Raw genomic sequence first — 22,564 nt, 5'->3', positions numbered from 1 at the left:
CAGTACAACTTTCTCTGTGCTGTGAATATTTTAACACCACTTGCAAGCAACTATAAACCGACTAGTACAACATGACATCTTGGTGAAGAACGTTGCGAGTCAAAACTTGCCTACGGCAGTTCACCCACACCTTGAGGCAGAACTTTTTTTTTTTTTTTTTTTAATGCATTAGGCATATCTTGGTGGGCTCAGGAAGTGAATGTTCACTAGCAAATGCCAGCTCTAAACTAGACGTTTATTATCTCACAGATGGCGAAAATTCTTTGTTGTATGAAAAAGTTGACTTGAAAGTTCCACATGTCGTATTACTGAAACAACAGAATATCCTACTGTCTGCAAAGATACAAAACCACGTGGTTGCGAAAACTGCCATGAAGAAAGGGCAGACGCACCTGATTTGGACGCCCGAGTAAAGGTGGTTGAAGATGTCATTCTCCTCAAGGCGGCCGTGGCCGTTGTCGTAGAAGTAGACGCCCACTTGCTTGCCCGAGTGGATACGGTTCCGCCGCAGCACAGGCGTGCTGCCTGTCGTGATCCAGACGCCCGCCAGTGTGTTGGCGTACACCTCGTTCTCCTCGATGAGGCCCTGACCCTTTTCGTGCACATAGATGCCCCCATGCTGGCCGTGATGGATCTTGTTGTAGCGCACAATGGGGTCACTGCTTGTCCGTATCTGAATGCCCGCCAGGGCGTTGCCGTGGATGTTGTTGTGCTCGATCAGACCCCGACCCTGTGAGAGGGCAGTTGAAAGCACATTGACACCCGCTGCCCTGGCCATTCATAAAGACAGTGGTCTAGCTGAGAAACAAGCAGAGCTTATTTTCAAGGCAAAGTCTGAATCAAGTTCATTAACTTGATTAACTTGAAGAAACAAGCTCATTAACTTGAAGAAACAACTGAGGCAAGCACTAACTTCTCATTGCCACCACTGTGTGCAAGCGATTGATTATCATGCAGAAACTCATGAGGAAAGGAAGAAGCAAAAAAATAGGACATTAAAGGGCTTGGAACACAAGCTTTCTTGGATGGCATGGCAACTGTGTGATGGTTGCTTTTCAGGTACCAGACAATACCAACATGCAAAGCAGCACATAACTGCCTCTTGTGGGTCTGCGACACCATCCAGTTTGAGCTGATAAATGTATCTTGCTCCCTGGTGACTTTACACTAAAAAAAACACCTGGGATGCCTTCGAGGAAAGCGAAAGCTGAAACCTCTCTGCTGCCACAGTGCTTCCATGCACAGCACACCTTACCACATGCGTGGCTACTGCATCAATGCTCGTTCATTTGCCGCATAAAATCGAGCAACACCATGCAGTGTTCCATGCAGCAGTGTTCGACCACTGGAGCAGACTTCCTTCGCTCAGGTCCCAATGGCACAAATCCAACCTGAAACTTCTGCCAGGCCAAGGAAAAATTATTGACAACATCTCACATGGCAGAAGTGACAACAGTTTCCGACGAGGTTCTGAATAACAAGTTCAGCCATCTCCCAAAGCATTTGCACCTTTAATTTAAACTAGTCAGATATCTTAATGTACTATTTTAATACCAGGTCATTTAGCCAAAACTGGTCATCTGGCTCATATTCAGAACACCTGTGCACAGTAGTAAAAACAAAGTAGCAACAAACATGCATATTTTTGGACCCTGGCATTTAGGTTGCAGACCTGAACATTAAAACTTGAAAAACGCTGCATTTGTACACAATAAATATTAAAATTTATCAGAGAATACTAAATTGTTCTAGTATTCAAGATGGTGACTGCTTATTAAAAAATTTACACTTTTCTGCATTAATGCTATTCAGAGACAATATGCTTTTACTGTCAAACTAAAAGATCTGCACCAAGACAAACAGAAACGTCATGAAGTTTTTTGATGAAATATTTACGTAAAGCAAAATTTTGGTTGCTATTATAAATTTGTTCTATCAGAGGGTGGCACAGCTGCAGGTAAGTCCAAGTGAGTCGATAAAAAAAAATTTCACTCTGAAACAGTACAGTCAATCCCGCTTGATGTAAATTACCCTGTATATCGAAGAATTTCTGAACAGGGTATAGACCGTATAGTTACAATGAGAATATATAGCAAAAATTTCGTTACATTGAACAAAAATAGCAGCAACTCCCGCTATATCGAATGTCAAGTGGCACAAAAGTGGCTCCAGAAGTTGGCTTTCCCTCGCGGAGGCTGAGAACACCTGCCGGTACACCCCGAAGTAGTTCAGCCTGGCGGCACATGGGCAGCTCTATACACCCGCTCCCTCTACCGTGACTGTGCCACGTCGGGCAAGCCGTTGACACCCCCCTGCAAAAAATTATCCTGGCCCGCCCACAGCGCTTGCTCAGACAGCCAATTAGAGGCTCTTATGCTCTCATCGTGCAAGTTGTCTCGCTGCTTTTCTCGCTCATTGCCGATGTTGCCAAAGTTTGGAGCGAGCTGTCAGGATTTCCAGAAGCCATTTACGGATAAACGGTCGACGTGTTTGTGAGTGCGGATGATGGTGTCGCGACCACGAGAGAGCTCGAAAACGAGGATGACATTGCCAACATCGTACCGAATACAAGTGAAAGCGGGCACAATGAAGAAAGCAACCAGGCGAAAAATAGTAAAATCATTGGTGTCAATTAGAGAGTCGTAAACGAACTCTTAAACCTGGCACTATGATAAAATCGTAAAAATTTGCACGTAGGGCAGGGCGTTGTATGCTTTATGTTCCATTGGCTCACTGCTTTCAGTTTCAATCATGCAGTGACATGCACAGTTGAATACATTAATCTCACACGAAGACTCACCTCGCCAAAAATGTAGACGCCACCCTGGTGGCCATTGTAGATATCGTTGCGGCGGATGGTGGGGTTGGAGTGCGACGTGATCCAGACGCCGGCAAAGTTGTTGGAGTGGATCTTGTTCTCCATGAACTGACCCCGTCCGCTTTCGTGCACGTAAATGCCCCCGGTCTGGCCGTGGTGGATCTCGCAGCGTACCACCGTCGGGTTGGCACCTGCCTTCACCTCAAAGCCCGCAATGCGGTTGTTGTGGATGTCGTTGGCCTCAAAGTAGCCGAGGCCATTGTCAAAGGTGAACACGCCAACATCGCGACCATGATGAATGTGATTGCGCCGCATGATGGGGTTGGCATGGTTCTTGACCCACACGCCTGCCAGGGCGTTGCGGCTGATCTCGTTCTCCTCATAGATGCCCTGCGCCAAGTGCACAAGTATGTCAGATCATACATTTTACTGATCAGCCTAGACTAATCACCTCGCTTGCACAACAAGGAAGCAATTATGATCAAAGCTTTGCCTATGATACCTGTATGCCTTTGCGGTTCAACGGGACTTCCAAAGGGAAATTTTCAAGTATGATCACCGAGGCGCCTAATAAGTTTAATGGCAGGCATTCAGAGTTTTAGAGAGACCTCTGCTCTTTCGTTCGCTTTAAACGTTAAACGTCCCCTCAACTTTTGGAGTTCTTTTCATCTTACCGCCTTCCCTAAAAACTAGCTTTCCCAAAAACACAAACGGTCTTTCTCCATTTCTCAGTGCACAGCATGCACGTATAATTAAGGAATGTGTACTAGGCCCCATTAACGGTCTCATATACGAGACACGCAAGACGGACGAAACGAGGGCTCAAATTGCCACAGCAACGTCAGAAACAGCTCTGAATGGCTGCCAGTATGCTTATTAGGCGTATAGGTGCTCGCACTGTGACCGAATATAGCACGTGCATGCATGTATAATCAAGGAACGTGTAGTATGTCACGTGACAGTGGCCTCTTTCAATTCTTGGTATGCTTCACCGCAATAACTTGCGCAAGTTTCACTGCATAAAACAGCTGTATTGTGGCAAAGTTTCAATTATCCAGCTAAGGTCAATTTTGAGATATAAAAAACAGATGTTTGGGCCCTTAGAAATGCATGGGCATGAGGGCTGGGACCTTCTGTCAGGATCGAATAATCGAATTAACCGGAGTCAAATTAACTGAAGTCTACCATATAGGAAAGGAGAAAAGGGATGAGGGGGAGAGAGTGATGAAAGATTATGCAAATAAAGGATGCATACAAACACACAAGAATGTGAATTCATCAAGCATACATCAAGTGCCAACCTAGCACCTTCTGATAATGTTAGCAGTGCCCCGAGATAACCGATTGCATGGTTGGTATTTTCACTTTCCCCTGCTGTCCAATCTCGCTTGTGATCTGCACTATGGAAGAACGAGCTCACCTGGGCATAGTCGGTTATGTACAGCCCCACGTTCTCGCAGTCGGAGATGTCGCAGCTGCGCAGGCAGGGCTCGGCACCAGTCCCGCTGACGCACACGGCTGCCCCGACCACCGACGTGCTCCGGATGATGCAATGGTCCACCGTTGGCGAGCAGTTCTCGTTGATCTCCAGGCAGTAATGCTTGTGGTGCGGCACTGATGACGTAATGTCAGGCGTGAACTGAAGCAGACAATAGAGCAGTGTGAGAACTTCCTCCCAACAATAAAAGCGACATAACTTCGCAATACGTGGATGGTGCAGAAAGGCAGGCATGGAAACATGGTCACAATATAAGTTCGTGCCATCGAGAGCACAAATCTAACGAATGGAATAGACAAGCAGGTTTTGTCCCACCACAGGGTGGCCTTTCAATTTCGTGACCTGATGTGGTTATGTCGTGTTACAATATTGGCAAATAAAACACTAAGAAACCAAACACAGAACAATCAAGGTGAGGTGAAGCGTTCTTACATTTCTGCAAGAATGCTATAAGGAAGAGAGAGACTATTTCAGGAAGAGCACGAGCTACCGAAGTTCCTGGCACAACATATGGCAACATGTTACAAAGGGCATCACAGTCTCCACTATGGTTTTAACGAGCCAGCCTCTTTTTCTGCTCTCTCTAGCTTTTCAGGAAATGTTTGTTTTTTTCCCCAACGATAGCTCTGAAAATTCAGACCCTGAAATCTGGGCACTACAGCCACCGCTCACCTTGAGCGTCAGGTATCCAAGGTAGGCTCCACGGGCACCCTCCACGAAGGTGACCGTCGAGTCCGAGTCACGCTCGAGGATGACATGCTCAGCAACATTGCCAGGCGCTGCCCCGATTAGCGCCACACCGGTGTCGACGATGAGAAACTCCCCCTTGTACGTGCCCGCGTGTACGAAGATAACGGGCCGATCGACATCCTCGCAGAAGTTGAATGCCGTCTCTATGGTATCAAAGTAGCTCAGCGACCGGCCGCGATACCTCTGCGGCTGGCCGTCGTACTGCGCCTGCGTAGAAGGAAGCCAGATTATTAGTGGTCAAGCAAGACCGCAGGTTACCAGGAAGTAAAAGTAACACAGGCTCCACTAAGGTCAGTAAAAGGCAGAAAAGGATGCTGAGCCGGAGGAAGAGAAGACATGCTTCGGCGCCCACAGACTAACCTTTGTTCACACTTTTCAATTAGGCCTTCCCCCTGCACGCAACATTAATTTAAATATGTAGTCTCAATAAATCTGAATCTTATTAGTTGCTGCAAGGTACTCCACATGGAAGACTGAACGCGTCACATGTTTTGTTCATTCATGTTGAGCATCTGTTACCTCCGACCATTATTCAACACAATCACCAGCTATCATCAAGTTATTGGCTTCTGCCAATGTTACTTGGAACACTACCAACACGATTCAACAAGAGACCTCCTGTTGCTCACCGTTAGATGGCAATATGTCAATGAAAGGCACAAGACCCCATAGACCTTGAAGATAGTGCTATGCTTCCCTGGTGCCAGTGTTGCTCAATGCAGTCTCACATAATTTCTATTTGGACTGATCCGCTGCATCAAGCACCAATACATTAGGTGCTTTGAATAACTGTACCTATTTCATTTGCAAGCTGAAAATATGAACTTGTTCTAACTGTTTCATTTCCTTTTACTGTATGGGTTTCTGTCATGTAGTTTGCCTTTAGTCTCGCAAGAAACCAGCCAGCCCCAGGCAAACAAAGTACAAATGCCACGAGGGAGAAGCTCACCTGGAAGTGCGGCCGCACGTGGATGCCGCGGTAGAGCTGTCGGAAGCTCTCCTTCCAGGGGTTGGGACAGTCGGCCTCCTCAGGGGCTACAAACTCAAACTTGCACGGTGCTGGGTGGAAGAGGGGCAGGTCATACTCAAACACATTTTGGTACAGGGTCTTCCAGAGCTCCGTGTCATTGGAGATGGCGTGGAAGCGCCGGCACACCTGTGCCACCCGGCACAGATCCTGCTCCAGCAGGTACGAGAAGATGGTGAGCAGCACCTCATCTGGCACCTCGAGCAGGAGGTAGTGTGCCGCACTGCTACCATCTGCACCACAACGGAAGCCGCCAGCGTGAGCGTACTCGTACTCTTCGGTTTGGCAGCGCCAAAATTACGAGGCAAGAAATTCTCCAATACTGTTCTAACAGCAGCGCACTTGGGAACAAACACAAAAGTAGACAAACGTGAACGCTGAACTGCAACTGAAGGTTTATTGCTGTGCGAGAAGCATTTGTGTTCATGCTGGAATACAGTGGAAGCATGGACATAAATGCTTCTTGCAAAGAAATAAATCTTTTGTTGCAGTTGAGCACGTGCGTTTGTCTGCTTTTGTGTTTGTACATGTGTCCCCAAGTCCACTGCTTTTAGAACAATGAGTGGCCATCCAACTAGCCCACCAATATCTCCTCAGCAATTTCCCCAAGGCTGCTGGCAATGCACTCCATTTTATACTTAGCAAGCAATACTAAAGAAAAAATATACAAGTAGTATGTTGGTAAAACAGGAGATGTATCATACAATTGTGCATGCAATCCGACAGAAAGTACCAGTCGTACAAACAAATGTATTAAACAAGATTTAACAAGGTTTTTAGGGTAGTCGTTCTTATGACACTCTTCGCAATCCATAGGACCACATCATAAAACATCACAGGTTTAAAGGCCAGTTTGCTCCACATGATAACTCCCTTCACGCTAATCTCCTTGAGGGAATTTGCATGTTTGACTGGCGTTGACAGCCATATGTGAAGTGAACGTTTATTTTCTCTTTTTCTTTTTACACACAGAAGCTATTGTGCCATATATTTCAATAAAGGAATACAGTCAATGTAATTAGCTGTATTGGATGGAGTACACGCTGTTGTGAATGCACCTTAATTAAAGGTCTGCTAGTAAATGCAGTCAGGGTTGCTCCCGGTTACCCAGTTGCACTTTCTCATCACCCTAGTACCAAACAAAGAGCACTCATAGAAAGAGAGCGCATGAATACGGGGATGGCTGGTCTATATCTGGGCAGGACGTTATGAGGGACAAAACATGCAGCACAGGCAAGAAAGGAGAGCCAACACCCAGCGTATTGTGATATCTCTTGATAAGTATCTCTTGTGAAGAAAGATCCTACACACGACATGGCAACTCTCGTTCAAAACGTTATTTACAGCTAGAAATAAGCTGGGAACAAAGAAATTCGAATAAGGTGAAGCTTTTGTTTTACCAGCACTTCAATAAGGTGGCAGTGTTGATGCAACCTAGCTAAAGAATGAAAAAGCAAGAAAAGCAATACGCAACACTGTCACAAGGTCAGTGTTTGCAACAGCTTGAAAATGTTGTCTTGAATGTCGAGCAAATGATTTTTCTCACGAACACAAAATACACGAGAAAGGCTTAGTGGATAAAATTAATTGCGCAAAATTCCGCTAAGTTCATGCTAACCAGGTTGGATTTGTTGACTTAAGATTTGCACTAACCTTGCAGCCAAATGTCCAAATAAATGTCCACAGCTGGGTGAGTTGCTATGAAATTCACTGCTACAAAATGTCCAACAGATTGGACACGAAAGAGGCGGGCAAGCAAGTACTATATTCAAGATTTCCTCTAAGCACTTGAAAATTTTCAAGGCCTCTAAGATAACACCATTATTCAAGAAAATCGATTGCAGGCCAACAAAGGGAGGCCTCAGCTTGCAGCCAACTTTCAACAAGGAGACTCACCTTTACTAAGGATATGTCACCAGGGGAGGTATCCTGTAAATGTCCACCTAGTGGACTTTTCCATTTCGGCTGCCGCTGATTGGCTCCAGCTGCACGAGGGAGGAGGAGACAGGTGCCCTCAGCCAGTCTCCTTCTCACTCGTGCAGCTACAGCCAATCAGCGACAGCCGAAATGGACAGTCCACTAGGTGGACTCCTGCAAAATACCCCTTCTGGTCAAGACAATGGCTTCAAGCAGAGGCTTCCCTTGATCACACATTGTTGGCCAACTTCCGAGATCCCTTGTCTCATTTAATATTTAAGTGTTTTCAAGTACCAGTAGAACCCTGATGTATTGGAGAGTTTTGGCACAAGTGGAACCTAGGTTGTTACGTGGCTTAGCCATTGCAAAGAATGTCTGTAAATCAAGAACAAAAACAGACACCAAGAAACGCCATGTTCTTGTCTGCATTTACTCCCACTGGCAAACCAATGGCCCGTCAAAGTACCAAATGGCCCAACAACAAGGTCTGCTATGTTGTAGCGTGTGCATTCTTACCTTCAGATGAGGAGGAGGAGGAGGCACCCTGGGAGGAAGACGGGGTGCGACGCTGGCGCTTGCGCGGCAGCGGGCACGGGGGCGCTCCGTCGTGGGGCAGCTTGCGCCGCAGGTCGTAGGGGGGCTGGTGGCCGCCCCCACCGGTGCTGCCCTGAGGTCCCCCCCCCACCGTGCACACACCACCCAGCACGCTCACCAGCGTCTGCTCCACGCTAGCCGCTGCAACACAAACACACAACAATCACCTCACGCCACAGTGCGGGCTGGGTCAACTCTAGAGCAGCAAACGAGCTACTGCTTGAAAACACTTTAGAGCCAGGCTTCAGAACTACACACCGGCGAGAACAAAAGGTTGTATTTGTTGATCGCTTTTGGGGCCATTTTCACTTTCCCGTTTTATGACGTCCAGCACATTGCCACACGGGTGCATACCTTTTCTTTGACAAAATGTGCGTAGCCAAATCGGTTCTACCGCCGTGCAAGATGCTGACGTCCCAATTGCAAACAGTGCAAAATGCATGATGCTCGCCTTTCCGCGATGCCACAATACAGCCAAACTCTTCGGTATACTGCCTTAAAAAGACTTGAAGGTATTTCTTGCACTCTTTACTCAACGCCATGGCCGACGACTATGTAATGCCGAAGCCCAACAAAGAACGGAAGAAAACTTCCGATAAGCGTGTGTAGGCGGCCTAGCGCTGCCTACAGGAAAACCCGGCTGCGTAGACAATTTGCTTATGCGTAGATAAAAACGACGGCGGCGCTGAAAGAACATTGTCTTCATGATAAAGACGTATTCTTTGACGCTTTCAGAAAGCGCACGATCATGCCGTACCGGATGGATGGTTGGATGGATGAGGCTGAACCCTTTAAATCGGGCGGTGGCATACGCCACCTAGCCGTGACTATTAACATATTTTGTACTTTGTGGTGGGTGAAATTTCACCCCTGCCTTGATTTTATCCACCAATCAGATAACCTCTGCTTGGTTATTTCTACCCGCTTAAAGTCTATTTTGCCTCCACTGTCCCTAAACCCCAATGCTTAGAAAAAAATCAGCCCCATTGCTGTGCACTGTAGGGTTAAGCCCTTTACAGAAAAGAATGAGATGTTCAGCCGTTTCCTCTTCGTCTCCACACGCACCGCACAACATGTCTATACCTTGGTACTTGACTCGGTACATCTTAGTCCGCAATACTCCCGTCCTGGCTTCAAACAACAAAGAGCTTCCCTAGAATTATCATAGATATTTTCTTTGGCAATTTCTAGCTTGAAAGTTCTGTATGTTCCCAGTGCTGATTTCGTCTGCATCCCTGTTTTCCACAGACCCCTCTCTGTTTCTTTACCCTTTTTCTTAACCGCTGTTTCCTGGTTTGCACCCCTCCTGCAGTCCAAATATTTGATTGACAATTTTCTGGTCAGCTTCCTCCATTTTGTGTCAACATTCCTCATGTACAAATAACTGAAAACTCTCCTTGCCCACCGCTTTTCTGCCATTTCTCATCAATCGCTCCTCAAATTCTATCTTGCTGCTGGCTTCCCTGCCCTCAAATGACGTCCATCCCATGTCACCGCGCCTTTGTCAACAGCGCCGCACCGCGGCATCGGCGCGGCGCACTGGGGGATCACGTTTGCGCCGCCGGTATTCACACCTCCCTATTCTAGCCACCCTACCTACGCTTTTTACTCTTCACTGATCACGATGTCAATCGGTGTCGGGTAGCTCCGACGCTATGTGGCCAGACTAGGAGAAGGATTGGGCCGAACACGGGCGCGTTTTCGGGCGATTTCTGTTTCGGTCATACAATTGTACAAAAGCATCAAAATTAGGGAGTCTCCTGGACAATTCGGTAGACCTGGCAGGTATGCTGGTACAACGAGCATCTTTAAGGCTGATGTACAAACACTAGCGGTACTGTGGGTTTCCTCAGCATTCCTTACTACATGCGATAAGGCAAGCCACAAGGGCTTTATCATAATTCTCATGTGAATCTCATCAAATGGGGTATGATGGCCTCATGTGAAGTAGAAAATCGGCAGGAGAAACGCACATCAGCCGGCAGCACACGCCCACGTGGCTGATGACCCCTAGCACCTGTCCCATAGTTTTGAGGTAAACAGTTGCTACCTCAACTGACAAAGACAATTGTGGTTCCCTTGGCAACATCCTGATTGCAAAAAAAAAAGTTCTGCCTATGGGGGTACCATTGCAATGAATGCCAGTCATGCCACGGACTTAACAAAAAAGAGAGCAGGGGACTTGTTAGTAAAAAAAAAAGCCAGAAACAATGGTTTGCATCAGGTCCACTAGCAAGGTGAAATTTGTAATAAGAGGACAATGCTTTGAGACAAATAACTGTGGTTACACATAATATATTAATATGCAGGCGTCATAACCACTAAATTGTATGTACCCCCACCCCCCTTCCCAATTTCCTTGGTGTAATACTGCTCTCTTATTATAGCATCAAACTTGATTTTGCTAATGGCATATCACTGTTTCAGCGCTTCTTAAGCTACTTATTTTTGGGCTTCCATTTATTTCTACCTTCAGAGACACACTGTGTCGTGTATTTCATGCCACCCTACCTGAATGTAGAATATGTATGCTTGTGCTACACATTGCCTTCATTGATTTATTTAGCCTCATGGCATACAGCCTCTGGTCAAATCAAACTTTCGCTTTGATGGCCTGTGTCCTCTACGCATGCTCAGCCGCAAAAGCTTATGTGCTATTAAGAAAGTGCTAAGTACAGGGGTGGGACTGTCCAAATTCATTTTGGAGCAATTTTTGCAGCAAGTAAAATTGCGTTTTGGAGCAATTTAGAGCAGGCCAATCTGAATTTTAGTGGAACGGAATATGGCAGCACACTTCAAAACCACGGCAAAACACAGAATAAACCAAAACGAAGCACATAGTAGAAGCGCGCTTTATAGCTATAGTGTACTAGAATACGGACGAGCGGGGCACAGTGCATTCTTTCCTGTAAAGCCGAAAGCATCGGTGGCACTGCGATTGAACTCTATATTCCTGCGCCGATGCTCATAATGATAGCGGGAAATGTTCTCAAATTATGCAGTCCAAACGACGCGGTAACATATTTCTGGGTCACCATATGTCACCGCAGACACATACGCAGTCAATTCCGGACTGGTATGACATAAAACTATTACAATCTGTTTTTATTGCGATAACAATCATACGGACACTCCTGGCGCATTACTGATGCCATTGTTGCCATCGCTGCCATTTCAAGGCAGTGTCGTGATTTCTCTTTCGTTTATGGGTCATTTCTGGCTTACCGAGCACCTTCTGACTGTAAGAGGCTTTTTTGGTATTGTGGACGGGTATTTTACTAACACAGCTCAGATACTTTTTCTCCTGAAGTGTCCCTTTAAAAATACCATTCCCGAAACCTTGCAGAGCTTGTTTCATGCAAAGAATTAGTTTGACCAAATTACATCTGAAGGGTCCGCATACCTCTAGCACAATTCACATCGTCAGCCTCCGAGCGGGAAGTCCCGACAGACAGCGCTACGGTTTCTTGCTCAAAATGCAAATGTGTGACCAGAAACCGAGCCATGACAGAGCCGACAGTGCAAAAGAGAAAGGGAGAGCACGTGCCAAATCCTAAACACGATATTCGCCGCTCATCGTGATGGGCCTCGTTCTCTGCTACTTGCAGTTCGTGTAAGTTTCTTGAGCCAGCAAAACCGGCGTGCCCCTACACAATAAGTAAACTACTGAAACGCGCAAGCGCGGGCAGCGCAGAGTCGAGCGAAAACGAAATCTTTCGGCTGCCTGCGTCATTGTCAAGGGCAATGTCAAAAACTTATTTTTTATAAGAATTGAATTCAAGTAGACAAGTAGCATTTTCTTCCATCTGATAATACAATGCAATGAACCTTTTACTACGAGTGGTTAAGTACAAGTGACAGAATTATAGTGGAGAGTCACATCATCAGGCTAGTACTTGAAATGTCCCGATTTAGTCTCAAATGGTGTCCTGCATTTACCTCCTTGTTCTGGATTACTATAAAGCGACTTTACTACTACTACTGTGCTCTCCATAACACTGACGACACCTTATACATATTCGAGCTTTAATCTATCACTTTAGCTTCACTTAATATTTGCCTTTATAATGTGCCCCTTTCATTAGTAACACACAATCTATCTATGCCAAGAACCACATTTCAATCATCCAATGTACCGGAAGCAAGCTTAGCCTCAACAAACAGCAAAAAACCACAAGCAGTGCCCCAGAAACTGAATCGCTCATGAATAAAACACATAGGCTGATCGATCAAAGCACCAACCAAAAGAATCTATACATGCTGGACAATTGTATCTCACACTAGTAGTCCACAAATTTGACATTAGTTGGGCAAGGCTGAGTAGGAGGATATGCATACTAAACAAAATACAAAGGCATGTTTTGTATTCACACACAAAACTAAAAGGAAGTACTACAGCATAACAGGAGGCTGCAGTATTGACAGTAAATGAAGCTAAGCTCTACTTTGTGTTTTAGGTCAGCAGCTAAGCACTGAAGTGTCATGCCATAATCTCATGATGAGTCTACCCATAAATGACAGGTTTCTCGGTGTACCAGAGATCAATTAATTATTATCAAGAAAATGAAGGTAATTTTTCTTTTTTTCTCGCCAAGCCCATGCGCTGGTACGCTAGTGTAACGTCACAGATTTCAACATATTGTGTGAAAAGTGTGACAAACTTGTTTCATCCTGTGCTTTTGTGCAAATAATCTTTAGTATTCTGCTCACCCTGTTTGGACTTCCTGTCCACAGTATTCTTTAAATAAATAAATAAAAAATGTTTACCTGTGTACATTTTCCGGTGACCGCTTTTCAGTGGCTTACAAATGTTAAATTATTGCTCAGAGCAAGACGCACCTTTCTGTACAGGAACTTATTCGAATGTTGTCTCCAAACCTTGTGCAATCAAACTGCTTGTGCAACTCGAATAGCGTTGTACATTCTAGAATGCACGCAGCACCAGCAATTACTCTGGAATCTATGACGAGTCATGTATAGACACGCTTAACCCGTGGCTGACATTTCGATGATAGACGACTGTGGCTTTTGTTATGCTTGAGTACTACTTAGTTTTCTGGGCACAAGTTAACCCAATAACGAGTTAGTTTGGGTCACTCACAGGTGTACGACTGTCTATTTTTTCCTGTCACTACAGTGCGACGATATTCTCTCGTACTTGGGTCATTGCGGTACAATAAAGGTTCTCAACTTGTGCTAAGTTCAGTTTTTGGCTCTTTTAAAATACAATGTAGTCTATCTTTACCAATAAAAAATTAACTAGGCCCAAGTAGACAATCAAAAACCACGACATCATGGCAAGCTGACGCATGAACCTCAAGGTAGCGTCACCACTCGCCGTTCGTTTTTACATTTTTAATGGTATGTCAATTTCTCACCCTCTCAAGTAGTTTTTTTTTTTTTTTTTTTTTGTAGAAGCACAATTAACTCAAATTGCTTTTTCTTTGATCTCCTTTAATGGGCAACAACAACAAAATTTTGGACTGTGTAAAAAGCTGTTTCAGATAGTGTACATATTCCCTACAAGTGCCAATTATTTCTGTTCATTGCAAATATAGCTTCCTCACATTTCTTGCAGCTTCGGAATCATGAGAAGCATACAGCTACAGAATGGATTGAAAATTTTAAATTCTTCAGTGAGTTTTATCAAGTTTACAGAATGTGGACTCTGTGAGAAGTTTCTACTGAATGTCAGATATGAGAACGTCAACTATTTCATGTCCAGCTTGTGCTTGGAAAGCACCTCTGCAGACACTTGGAAAACACTGTTAAAAACTATTTCAGAAGTGAACCTGCTACATGACGACATTCCAACATCAAGAGTAAGCAACCAGCTGTCTACCTTCCCACTTACTTTCCTTGAACACTTCACACATTTTCAATCTTGCCAGCACAAGGTCAATCAGACGAGCTTCAAGATGTGTGCGACACATTTTAAACACGATTATTTTCATCTCGTACCTGTTTCACCTTCACTACAACAACAAAGTCGTCTATGCTGTCTTGCATTTAAAACAATCATTCTGAACAGCCACCCAATAAAAATGGAGACACAGTATGTATTGTGCACAGTTTGCATGTTGCAAAAATGAAGCTGTGTGATGTAGCACAGAGTGATGTTGTGACAGTAATCAGCAAGAGCTTTTCTTCCGCATATAAATTGTTTTGTGCCATAAGTTCTTTTGAAGACTGCAGCATATCGACCAATCAGTAAAAAAACAGCACTGAAACCATGAATCTCAGGTCCCTTAGATATTTTAATTTTTTCTGGGTACACCATGGTTGGAATTTGTGACTGAAGGTGTTACCAAGTTAATGACCCCTCTCATGGCGAACAAGGCTAAAGTTGAGTGTAGCGAATTGTAAGACAATATGCCTCCCTAGCTAATGAGCAGCTTACTTCCTTGACCTGTCTTCGCCCCTGAACCGACAATAAGGAAGCTATGACGTAAATTAATTGTATACATCCAAGAACTTGTGCCCAAACAACACAGCATAGAGCAGATGACAAAACCACTGAAGTTGAAGGCTGTGCTGGCCAAAGGATGGATCACTTTGCAGGCACTCGAGCTAAGGTGGGTCATTACCACTATAGATCTGCCTCAATTCCAACATGTAAACATTTGCAGGTTGTATTTGTGCAACACTTGTGCGAGAACTACTTCTGAGACCAAATTGTGGTGCGTGTCAGTTACTTGAGCAGCATTAAAGGGGCTAAGTGTACAAACATATAAAGCATGGGACAGCTTACCACACTCCTGAGGGTGACCAGCAGGTTCATCTGCATCATGAAAAAGGTTCGTATTCAAACACCTTATCTCAGTGATCGTTTCTTTGCAGCAACACAAAAACTGACAACATGGCACATTCCTTCAACACATGTGTACAACACCTACTACACCGAATCCACAGTACAACTTAGACCTCTCTGCTCTGCTGACCCTCTGTACAGCTGCGCAATTTTTTCCATATAGTGCTTAGTCTCGATGTATCACTAAACGTCGGTTGTTACTTTAAAAATACGCAGCCAGCGCGAGAAAACTGGGTTAGCACTCGCACCGCCCGTTTTCTTGTATTATACTCGGAAGCGATTAGTACTTCACAGCGAAGTCAATTTACTCGGACCGTCTCGCGTTTTTCGCAAGCTTGCTACGAACGAGATCTCGGAGGTAAACCCTCACGAGGACGCGATACCGGAATGAAAGCCGTTGTGCGAACAGTGCCCGATCACTCGCAAGCTTTCATAAAACACCATCACAATACAACGGCTAGCAATCGCGTTGCGTCACGCCGGAACGTTATTCCCGTACCGTTTCCACGGCACCGAAAGGTCAACTTTATCTGACGCAGTGTGTGTTTACACGGACTTCGCAAAGAACTCCAAAGCTCGCGTACTCGCTTTTAGGTAACACGGCGGATGAAGGGCACCAAAACAGCTGTTCAGGCGATTTTCACTGCTGGTAGTAGCAGTATGACAATCCGCGTCTACAGGGTGCCCGACACGGTTTTTTGGTAGCCAGACTAGCGCCATACGGCTGCTAGAGCCATCCGGAAAGGCGTATGGCGCGCTTAATGACGCATCCCAGTGGGCGCCCTGTTCCTTTAGCGAGATTAGGCAGGGCGCCTCGCATTTCGCACGCCGCCAAAGACGCGGCGGCGATCGCGGGAGCCCCGATCGGGAAAAGCGCACGGCTTCTCGCAACGAAAGCGGAGCCACCTTGGTCGACCATCGTCGCGGCTATGACGATTCGATCGCGCAAAGACCACGCGACGTCGAAATCAATGCCGCCGCCACTCTTTGGCCAGACAAGAGCACCTTGCCGAAACGAGCGAGTCGGCGATGCGATCGTGTCGAAGCCCCGACGCGAACACAAGGGGGGGAGCGCCCTGCGATGTATCGCGACGAGCCAGGCTCGGATGCGGCTGGCGTGAGACCACCGTACGGGTCTCAACGACGCCGAGGCCATCCCCGAGCGTACCGAGAGTCCGCGGACCACGCCAAGACGGCGACTGACACGAATCGGGGAAAAATATTCCTACGGACTAGGCCTAATCATGGCCCAAAGGGTCCCCCCCTCCACAAAAGCAGTGCTCTGGCGTACCTTCGTCGAACGCCCTGGACGTGATCCCCGCGCGCTTCAGAGGCTTCTTCCGCGTTTTGCGCACACTTTGTCTCGGCGGCCTCGCCGCCGCACTGGACATCTTCGGGGAACGCGAAGCACCACGAAGACTTGCCCGCAGCACTCAACAAAGGGTCGAGAACTTGACAACCACCCCCATCACCATTGCTGTGAGGCCATTTTCTTGTTCCATGTCGGGAAACATTAGCCCGGCCAATCGCGACGCTGATGCGAGTCACGTGACGCTCCTTTTGGTTGACTACCGCAAAAACCACGCGCAATAACAGGCACGCACAACAAAAGAGAACCGGAACACAAACGAAACGCACTGACTGAGGCCAGCTGTATTTGCATATGTACTCAAAATGCCCTGTTAGTACGTTTTCCTGTCAGGAGTGTCACAATTTTTGCTTTGATATTAATAAAAAAACATATAATTAAAATAATAAAAATAACTAAATTTTTACAAACTGTTGCGCCATCTTTTGGCAGAATATAAAGTATAAACGCGCTGCAGTTACATAAACTTACGGTATACAAAAATAATTTACACATGTTGGGGACGCAATGGTCTGTCAGATTTGAAATGTTGTACGCGTTTAGGAGTTGGAAGCGTAGTTTTCCCTCTAGTTTTCCTTTTTTTGCATAACTCCGAGCAGGAAGCGACTCCAAGCGAAGCATAAATAATCCCCTCTTTGAAAATTAATCCCGTAAGTGCGCGCAGAGCTGCGTATGTCGTTTCTGTGCGGCGCCCGTCAAACACTCCTATTAACGATCGTCCGCAACGTGTAGATCAGCAGTTTGCATCGCTCAGCCTGTGGCTCAGCTTGCTGGCGATTGAGGAGGTTGCCCAATCTTTCCGGTTTCGACAGCGAACTGATCGAAGTCTCTGCGGGGATCCATGGCCACGGAGGCCGTGCCTGTTGCCGAAGAGGCTCGGCCAAACGTTGACCTCGAGCTGGAGCAGCGTGTCAAAGGCACCTGCGGCCGCATCTCGGAGAACGTGCACATTTTCGCGAACGAGCCGTCGCTGGCGTGCTATCGGCTGCAAGAGCATGTCCGCAAGTCGCTGCAGCCGACCGTCGAGAGGCGTCTGCAGATGGCCGAACTGCGGCAAGAGTTGCGCGGCAAGTGCTACGACTTGGACTACGCCATCGCGGCGCTGCGTGGCTTCCAGCAGAGCCGCCAACATCTGGCCAACGTGCAGGACCTGCTGCGCAACGCGGTCTTCATGAAGCAGCAGCTGGCGCACCGCGAAGCACGCGCTGCTGCCACCAGTGCAGCGCAGTCGACCGGTCGCCGGCAGCAGTTGCTGCAACAGCAGCGACTGTCGCTAGACCTTCCTCAAAAGGCTGCCCGTCTGAGCAGCTCGCCATCACTGGGGGCGGCTGACATGCGGCTGGGGTCGCAGCGATCAGCGTCCCCAAGGCGGCCTAGCGATCAGCGTTAAATTGTTAATAGCCTGCGGAGGACGCAAGCGGGTAGTTTCAGCATAGTGTAAACGCAGGAAAAAAAAAAAAAAAAAAACAATGCAAGGAAACTCTATGACGTAGAAGAGAGCAGCAGCGCTGATGGCGACACCTAATGACGCGGGGCTGAACTGAAATTTTTGAGCGTGTGTTCTTCTGGGTTCAGAAAAAAAAAAAAGTAAAAACGAAACAGCTTCACGATTATTTCATTTCCTACAGGTTTACACCAGCACATAAGTAGTAGATATTTGCTGATTGCACTAACAACAGTTGTTGTATGTAGCACCACGGGATGTCGTCACCAGTTCACCATGCGTTTCATCACTTACACATTTGTGCCAACAAGCATGTTTACACATGCTGAAATGCTCTGCAGACAATGCCTTTTTCGTTGTGGTGACACTGACATCACTCAGCTGTGCTTGTGGAAAGCGGACAGGATGGTGCATTTGGTTGCCTGCTGCACTCAGCAGTACCACACGACAGGAACCAAGATGACGAATGATCGTTACCACTGTGACAGCCTTTGACCTGTGACTGGAACTATAGCCACCCCATTTGTTGATGGTGTAATCCCATCAAAATGTGGACAAACAGTGAACTTGGTGGTTGGTGAAGTTAATCCAAGAACTGGCAGTAAATGTGCACAACATAAACAGGGAAAGAGTACAAGGCATATGACCTGGCTGTTTCTTTCACACACTTTCTTGGTGTTCTGCAATTTCTGTGCTGGTCACAGCTCTGGCCTTTATTGCTGCTAGCATAAGAACAAAAAGTTTCAGAGGCATGTGTTATGGATAGGAATATTTCAGATTACTAATCATTGTCTAAATTATGCAAAATAGTGTTGCTGAGGGCCACCTAAATCTTGAATTGCTTCAAAACAATGTTTGATGACCTAATGGTGCCCTTGGTAGAGGGTGCCTTGAGGTAAAGCATGCAAAAGACAATGTTACTGAGCATAACCATCTAAAGCCAACAGGCAATGAAGCCGCATAGGAGTTATTAGGTGTGGTTGAAATTGCAATGTAGTAAATAATGAAGAAAAGGAAAATTAACGTGGATGAAAAGGTAACTTGTCACCAGCAGGGACCGAACCCACAACCTTTACATTATGCGAAGGTTATGGATTTTTAAAACAATATTTCATGGCCTGATGGCGATCTTGGTGGAGGGTTCTTCTGAACTTTTGCAGTGCCTTCTTCAATAATTACATTCCATTGTGACTATGGCATAGTGATGGTACTTTTTGGCACATGTGCACAGACACACCAAAAGCAAAATTGGAAAAGCAACTGTAGCAGTCACACCTCGATAAATTTGCTTCAAAAGCATGTTGCTCAACACTATGCACTAGCCATTGCTTTCATGTTGCTTTTAATGAGCCTTATACACTTAATTGCCATTTTCCAAGCACTGTTCCTTGGCATACTGGTGTCAATCCACCACTCACACTAGGCAAGATCACATTTCATGAGACAAAAATGAACACTTGTGGCATATACACCAGGTCTTTGAGCGAAGACTATGTATTTCTTATACACGGTGTTCCACTTAACTTGGGCCAAACAAAAATATACAAATTCTACGTAGCTGGACAGAACCAAAGTAATGTTGTTTGCCGTGGCTTGGAGGTACTCGAATTATTTTTTGCATTCTGCCTAATTAGATCATTAGTCTTAATAAACTTCTCAATTATTATAATTAGATGAAAAGTGTCAATGAGAAAATTGTAGAGCAACATGAAAAACTCCCGATACAGCTTTCCATTGCTCAATACTTGCTACATAAAGTGTTTTCCAAGCATGAAAGAAGCCCACGAATACAAGCAAAATTGCCGCGCGACCACCCACTCAAAGCACTTAGCGTGTATTCGCAAGGATCTTTCCTGCTAGGAAAAACACTTTTATGTAGCCCGTATTGAGCAACAGAAAGCTGTACTGGGAGTTTCTTATGTTGCTCGACAATTTTCTCATTGACACTTTTCATCTAATTATAATAATTGAAAAGTTGATTGATCAATTAAGACTAATTATGTAATTAGGCAGAATGCATAAAATAATCTGAGTATCTCCAAGTGACGGCAAACAATGTTACCTTGGTTCCATCCAGCTTCGTAGCGTTTACGTATTTTTAATGTTTGGCCCAAGTTAACTGAAACACCCTGTATATAAAGAAAACAAAAACAGCAATGCAGAGCTGAAAAGATGTAATTGATTAGGTACACTTACCAGTTACTAGCCCACGAAAGTAGTTGAGTAATTATTCAAAAGTAATCGATGACTTTTATGTTACTTTCCTCCAAATCTTTTAATAACATTGCACAGATACCGTAAACGGAATGAACTGGCCTGACACATTCCGTGCATCCTCTGCAGCAATTCATACATTGCTGATCCTACTAACAATCGCTATTCAAAAGTTCCATCAGTCATCTTCTGGTGTTTTGGTCATGAAGACATCAGCAGTGACCCTGAAACGATGTGCGTACTGGGAATAGGGCAGTGTTGTAATGTATGGGCATCTTGCGCACAAGATTGTCGTTATTTAGCATCTGGGCCCTCTGTGAAGCGCGGCACTTCATTGTTGCTGCGACTTGTAAACTTGTTATACTACAACATGTAAAAATCCTCCATAGGTCATATCCTGACATTAACGTCCTAAGTGGCCATCGCTATTGGGACATACCAGCACCGGTTCAATCCATTGGCCAACATCTGGTGGAGCGTTAACGTGACGAAACACATATTCAGCACCAGGTTTGTCTGTTTGAACTGGCTGTTGCGTGGCATGATCTTGTTCTACTGTAGTTCGCGCCAAATGTAGGTTGAAAATTCAGTTACCTGTTGCAGCTTGTCTCGCCATTGAAGTAACAAATTACAGTGAGTGTTACCGAGTAAAAAACTGTAATCGTTAAATTACAAAATTGCCAGGAAATGTAACAGATTACAAGTAATTAATTACATGTAACTCGTTATGTACAAGTCTGGCACAAAACCAGTGCCAATGGGTCAGTGCCCATATAAATATAATTATGTACAACCTTTTTCAGTAAAGTTCCGAGACTGAGTCCATTATAAAAAATGCGTTTAACATTGAAATCATTTGTGCAGCACCCCTTCGAAATAGTCTCCCTTGCAGTCTATACACAGCTTCCAACGCTTCTTGAGGTCTTGGGAACAGTTAGGAAAATGCTCCTTTGTCGTAGTGTCTTGAATGGCCTCCACGCTCCCCATCCAGCGACCTTTTAGGGCTCTCTTCGCACGAGGAAACAGAAAAAAATTGCACGGGGAGAGGTCAGGCGAGTATGGCGGATGGGGAAGTACAGTAATGCTGCGCTTGGCGAGAAATTTTGTCACGCTGAGAGCAGTGTACGGCCTTGCGTTATCGTGGAGAAGGCTCCATTGTCCAGATGTCCATAAGTCAGGGCGATGGCGTCGCAGTGCATCATGCATGTGTTGGAGCATGCGGATATAAAACTCCTGATTCACCATCTACCCTTGTGGGACAAACTCGTGGTGTGTGACACCCTTGGCATCGAAAAAAACTATCAGCATCGTCGTTGTTTCGGTCTTCTGTCGCCGCACCTTTCTCGACGCCGGAGAGCTTGTGGACCGCTATTCGGTGCTCAGCTTCTTTTTGTTTGAGGATCGTATTGAAAACACCATGTTTTGTCTTCAGCAATGATGCTGTCGACGAATGCAGCATCCTTCTCTGCCTCGGAAAGCAAATCAGCAGCTCACTGATGCCCGCGTGTCCTTGTGGTCCTGTGTGAGGGAGTGCAGCACAAGTCTGGCATTCAGCTTTCGTTTCCTTAAGTTCTCACGCAAAATTTGGTGGCATGTTGTCTTACTAATGTCAGAGCATCCGATAGCATGCAGACTGTAATGGTGCGGTCTTGCTGTACGATCTCCCTGATCCGAGCCACGTTGTTTTCATTCCGTGAGGTTGCAGGGTGCCTTGTGTCGTCTTCCACTGACATTCTCCCCGAAACGAAATTCTTGAGCCACTCGAAAACTCGCGCCTGCGATAATGTCTCGTTGCCGTAAGCGTCACGAAGGAGCTCATACGTCTGTGTGGCTGTCTTGCCAAGCCTCACACAGAAGCCTCACGCTGCCACAGCAATTAACATAAATAGCTCAGGTTAGCCCGAAAAGATTGCACTACACATATGCACCAACATTTGTTTAGGGGAATCATTTCTAGAGAAGAAAATAAATCAATAGTCTCGAAGCTTTACGGACAAAGGTCGTATATATACATATACAGACAGACCCATAGGATACACACATCACAAAAGAATTGTTTGTTCACTGCAGCACACTTATATGATTCATGTAACAACCATGCTCTACCAAACCAAACATGCTT

The 22,564-nt window shown here is 45.7% G+C and overlaps 2 protein-coding genes across 3 annotated transcripts in view; one reads left to right on the top strand and one right to left on the bottom strand.

The window, feature by feature from the left end:
- Positions 1–16,955, bottom strand: part of LOC119464356 (F-box only protein 11) — a 35,940-nt gene extending 18,985 nt beyond the window's left edge. For both annotated transcript variants that reach the window (XM_049656182.1, XM_037725294.2), the window contains exons 1-8: positions 16,707–16,955; positions 15,356–15,385; positions 8,527–8,745; positions 6,016–6,326; positions 4,989–5,273; positions 4,239–4,457; positions 2,801–3,208; positions 393–730 (exon numbers count right to left, since the gene is read on the bottom strand). In XM_049656182.1, the coding sequence (XP_049512139.1) occupies positions 393–730; positions 2,801–3,208; positions 4,239–4,457; positions 4,989–5,273; positions 6,016–6,326; positions 8,527–8,745; positions 15,356–15,385; positions 16,707–16,806 (1,910 nt within the window). In that variant the 5' untranslated portion in view covers positions 16,807–16,955. The remainder of the gene's footprint in view (positions 1–392; positions 731–2,800; positions 3,209–4,238; positions 4,458–4,988; positions 5,274–6,015; positions 6,327–8,526; positions 8,746–15,355; positions 15,386–16,706) is intronic.
- A 373-nt stretch (positions 16,956–17,328) lies between these two features.
- On the top strand, positions 17,329–18,869 carry LOC119464363 (BLOC-1-related complex subunit 8). The gene has a single exon (XM_037725301.2). It carries the CDS (start codon positions 17,626–17,628, stop codon positions 18,172–18,174), a length of 549 nt encoding a protein of 182 aa, XP_037581229.1. The 5' UTR covers positions 17,329–17,625; the 3' UTR covers positions 18,175–18,869.
- Positions 18,870–22,564: the final 3,695 nt, after the last annotated feature.

The sequence above is a fragment of the Dermacentor silvarum genome, chromosome 9 (assembly GCF_013339745.2).
Source record: "Dermacentor silvarum isolate Dsil-2018 chromosome 9, BIME_Dsil_1.4, whole genome shotgun sequence".
Taxonomy (NCBI): domain Eukaryota; kingdom Metazoa; phylum Arthropoda; class Arachnida; order Ixodida; family Ixodidae; genus Dermacentor; species Dermacentor silvarum.
Note: the sequence above shows the minus strand (reverse complement) of the source record. Positions and strands in the feature narration are given on the sequence as shown.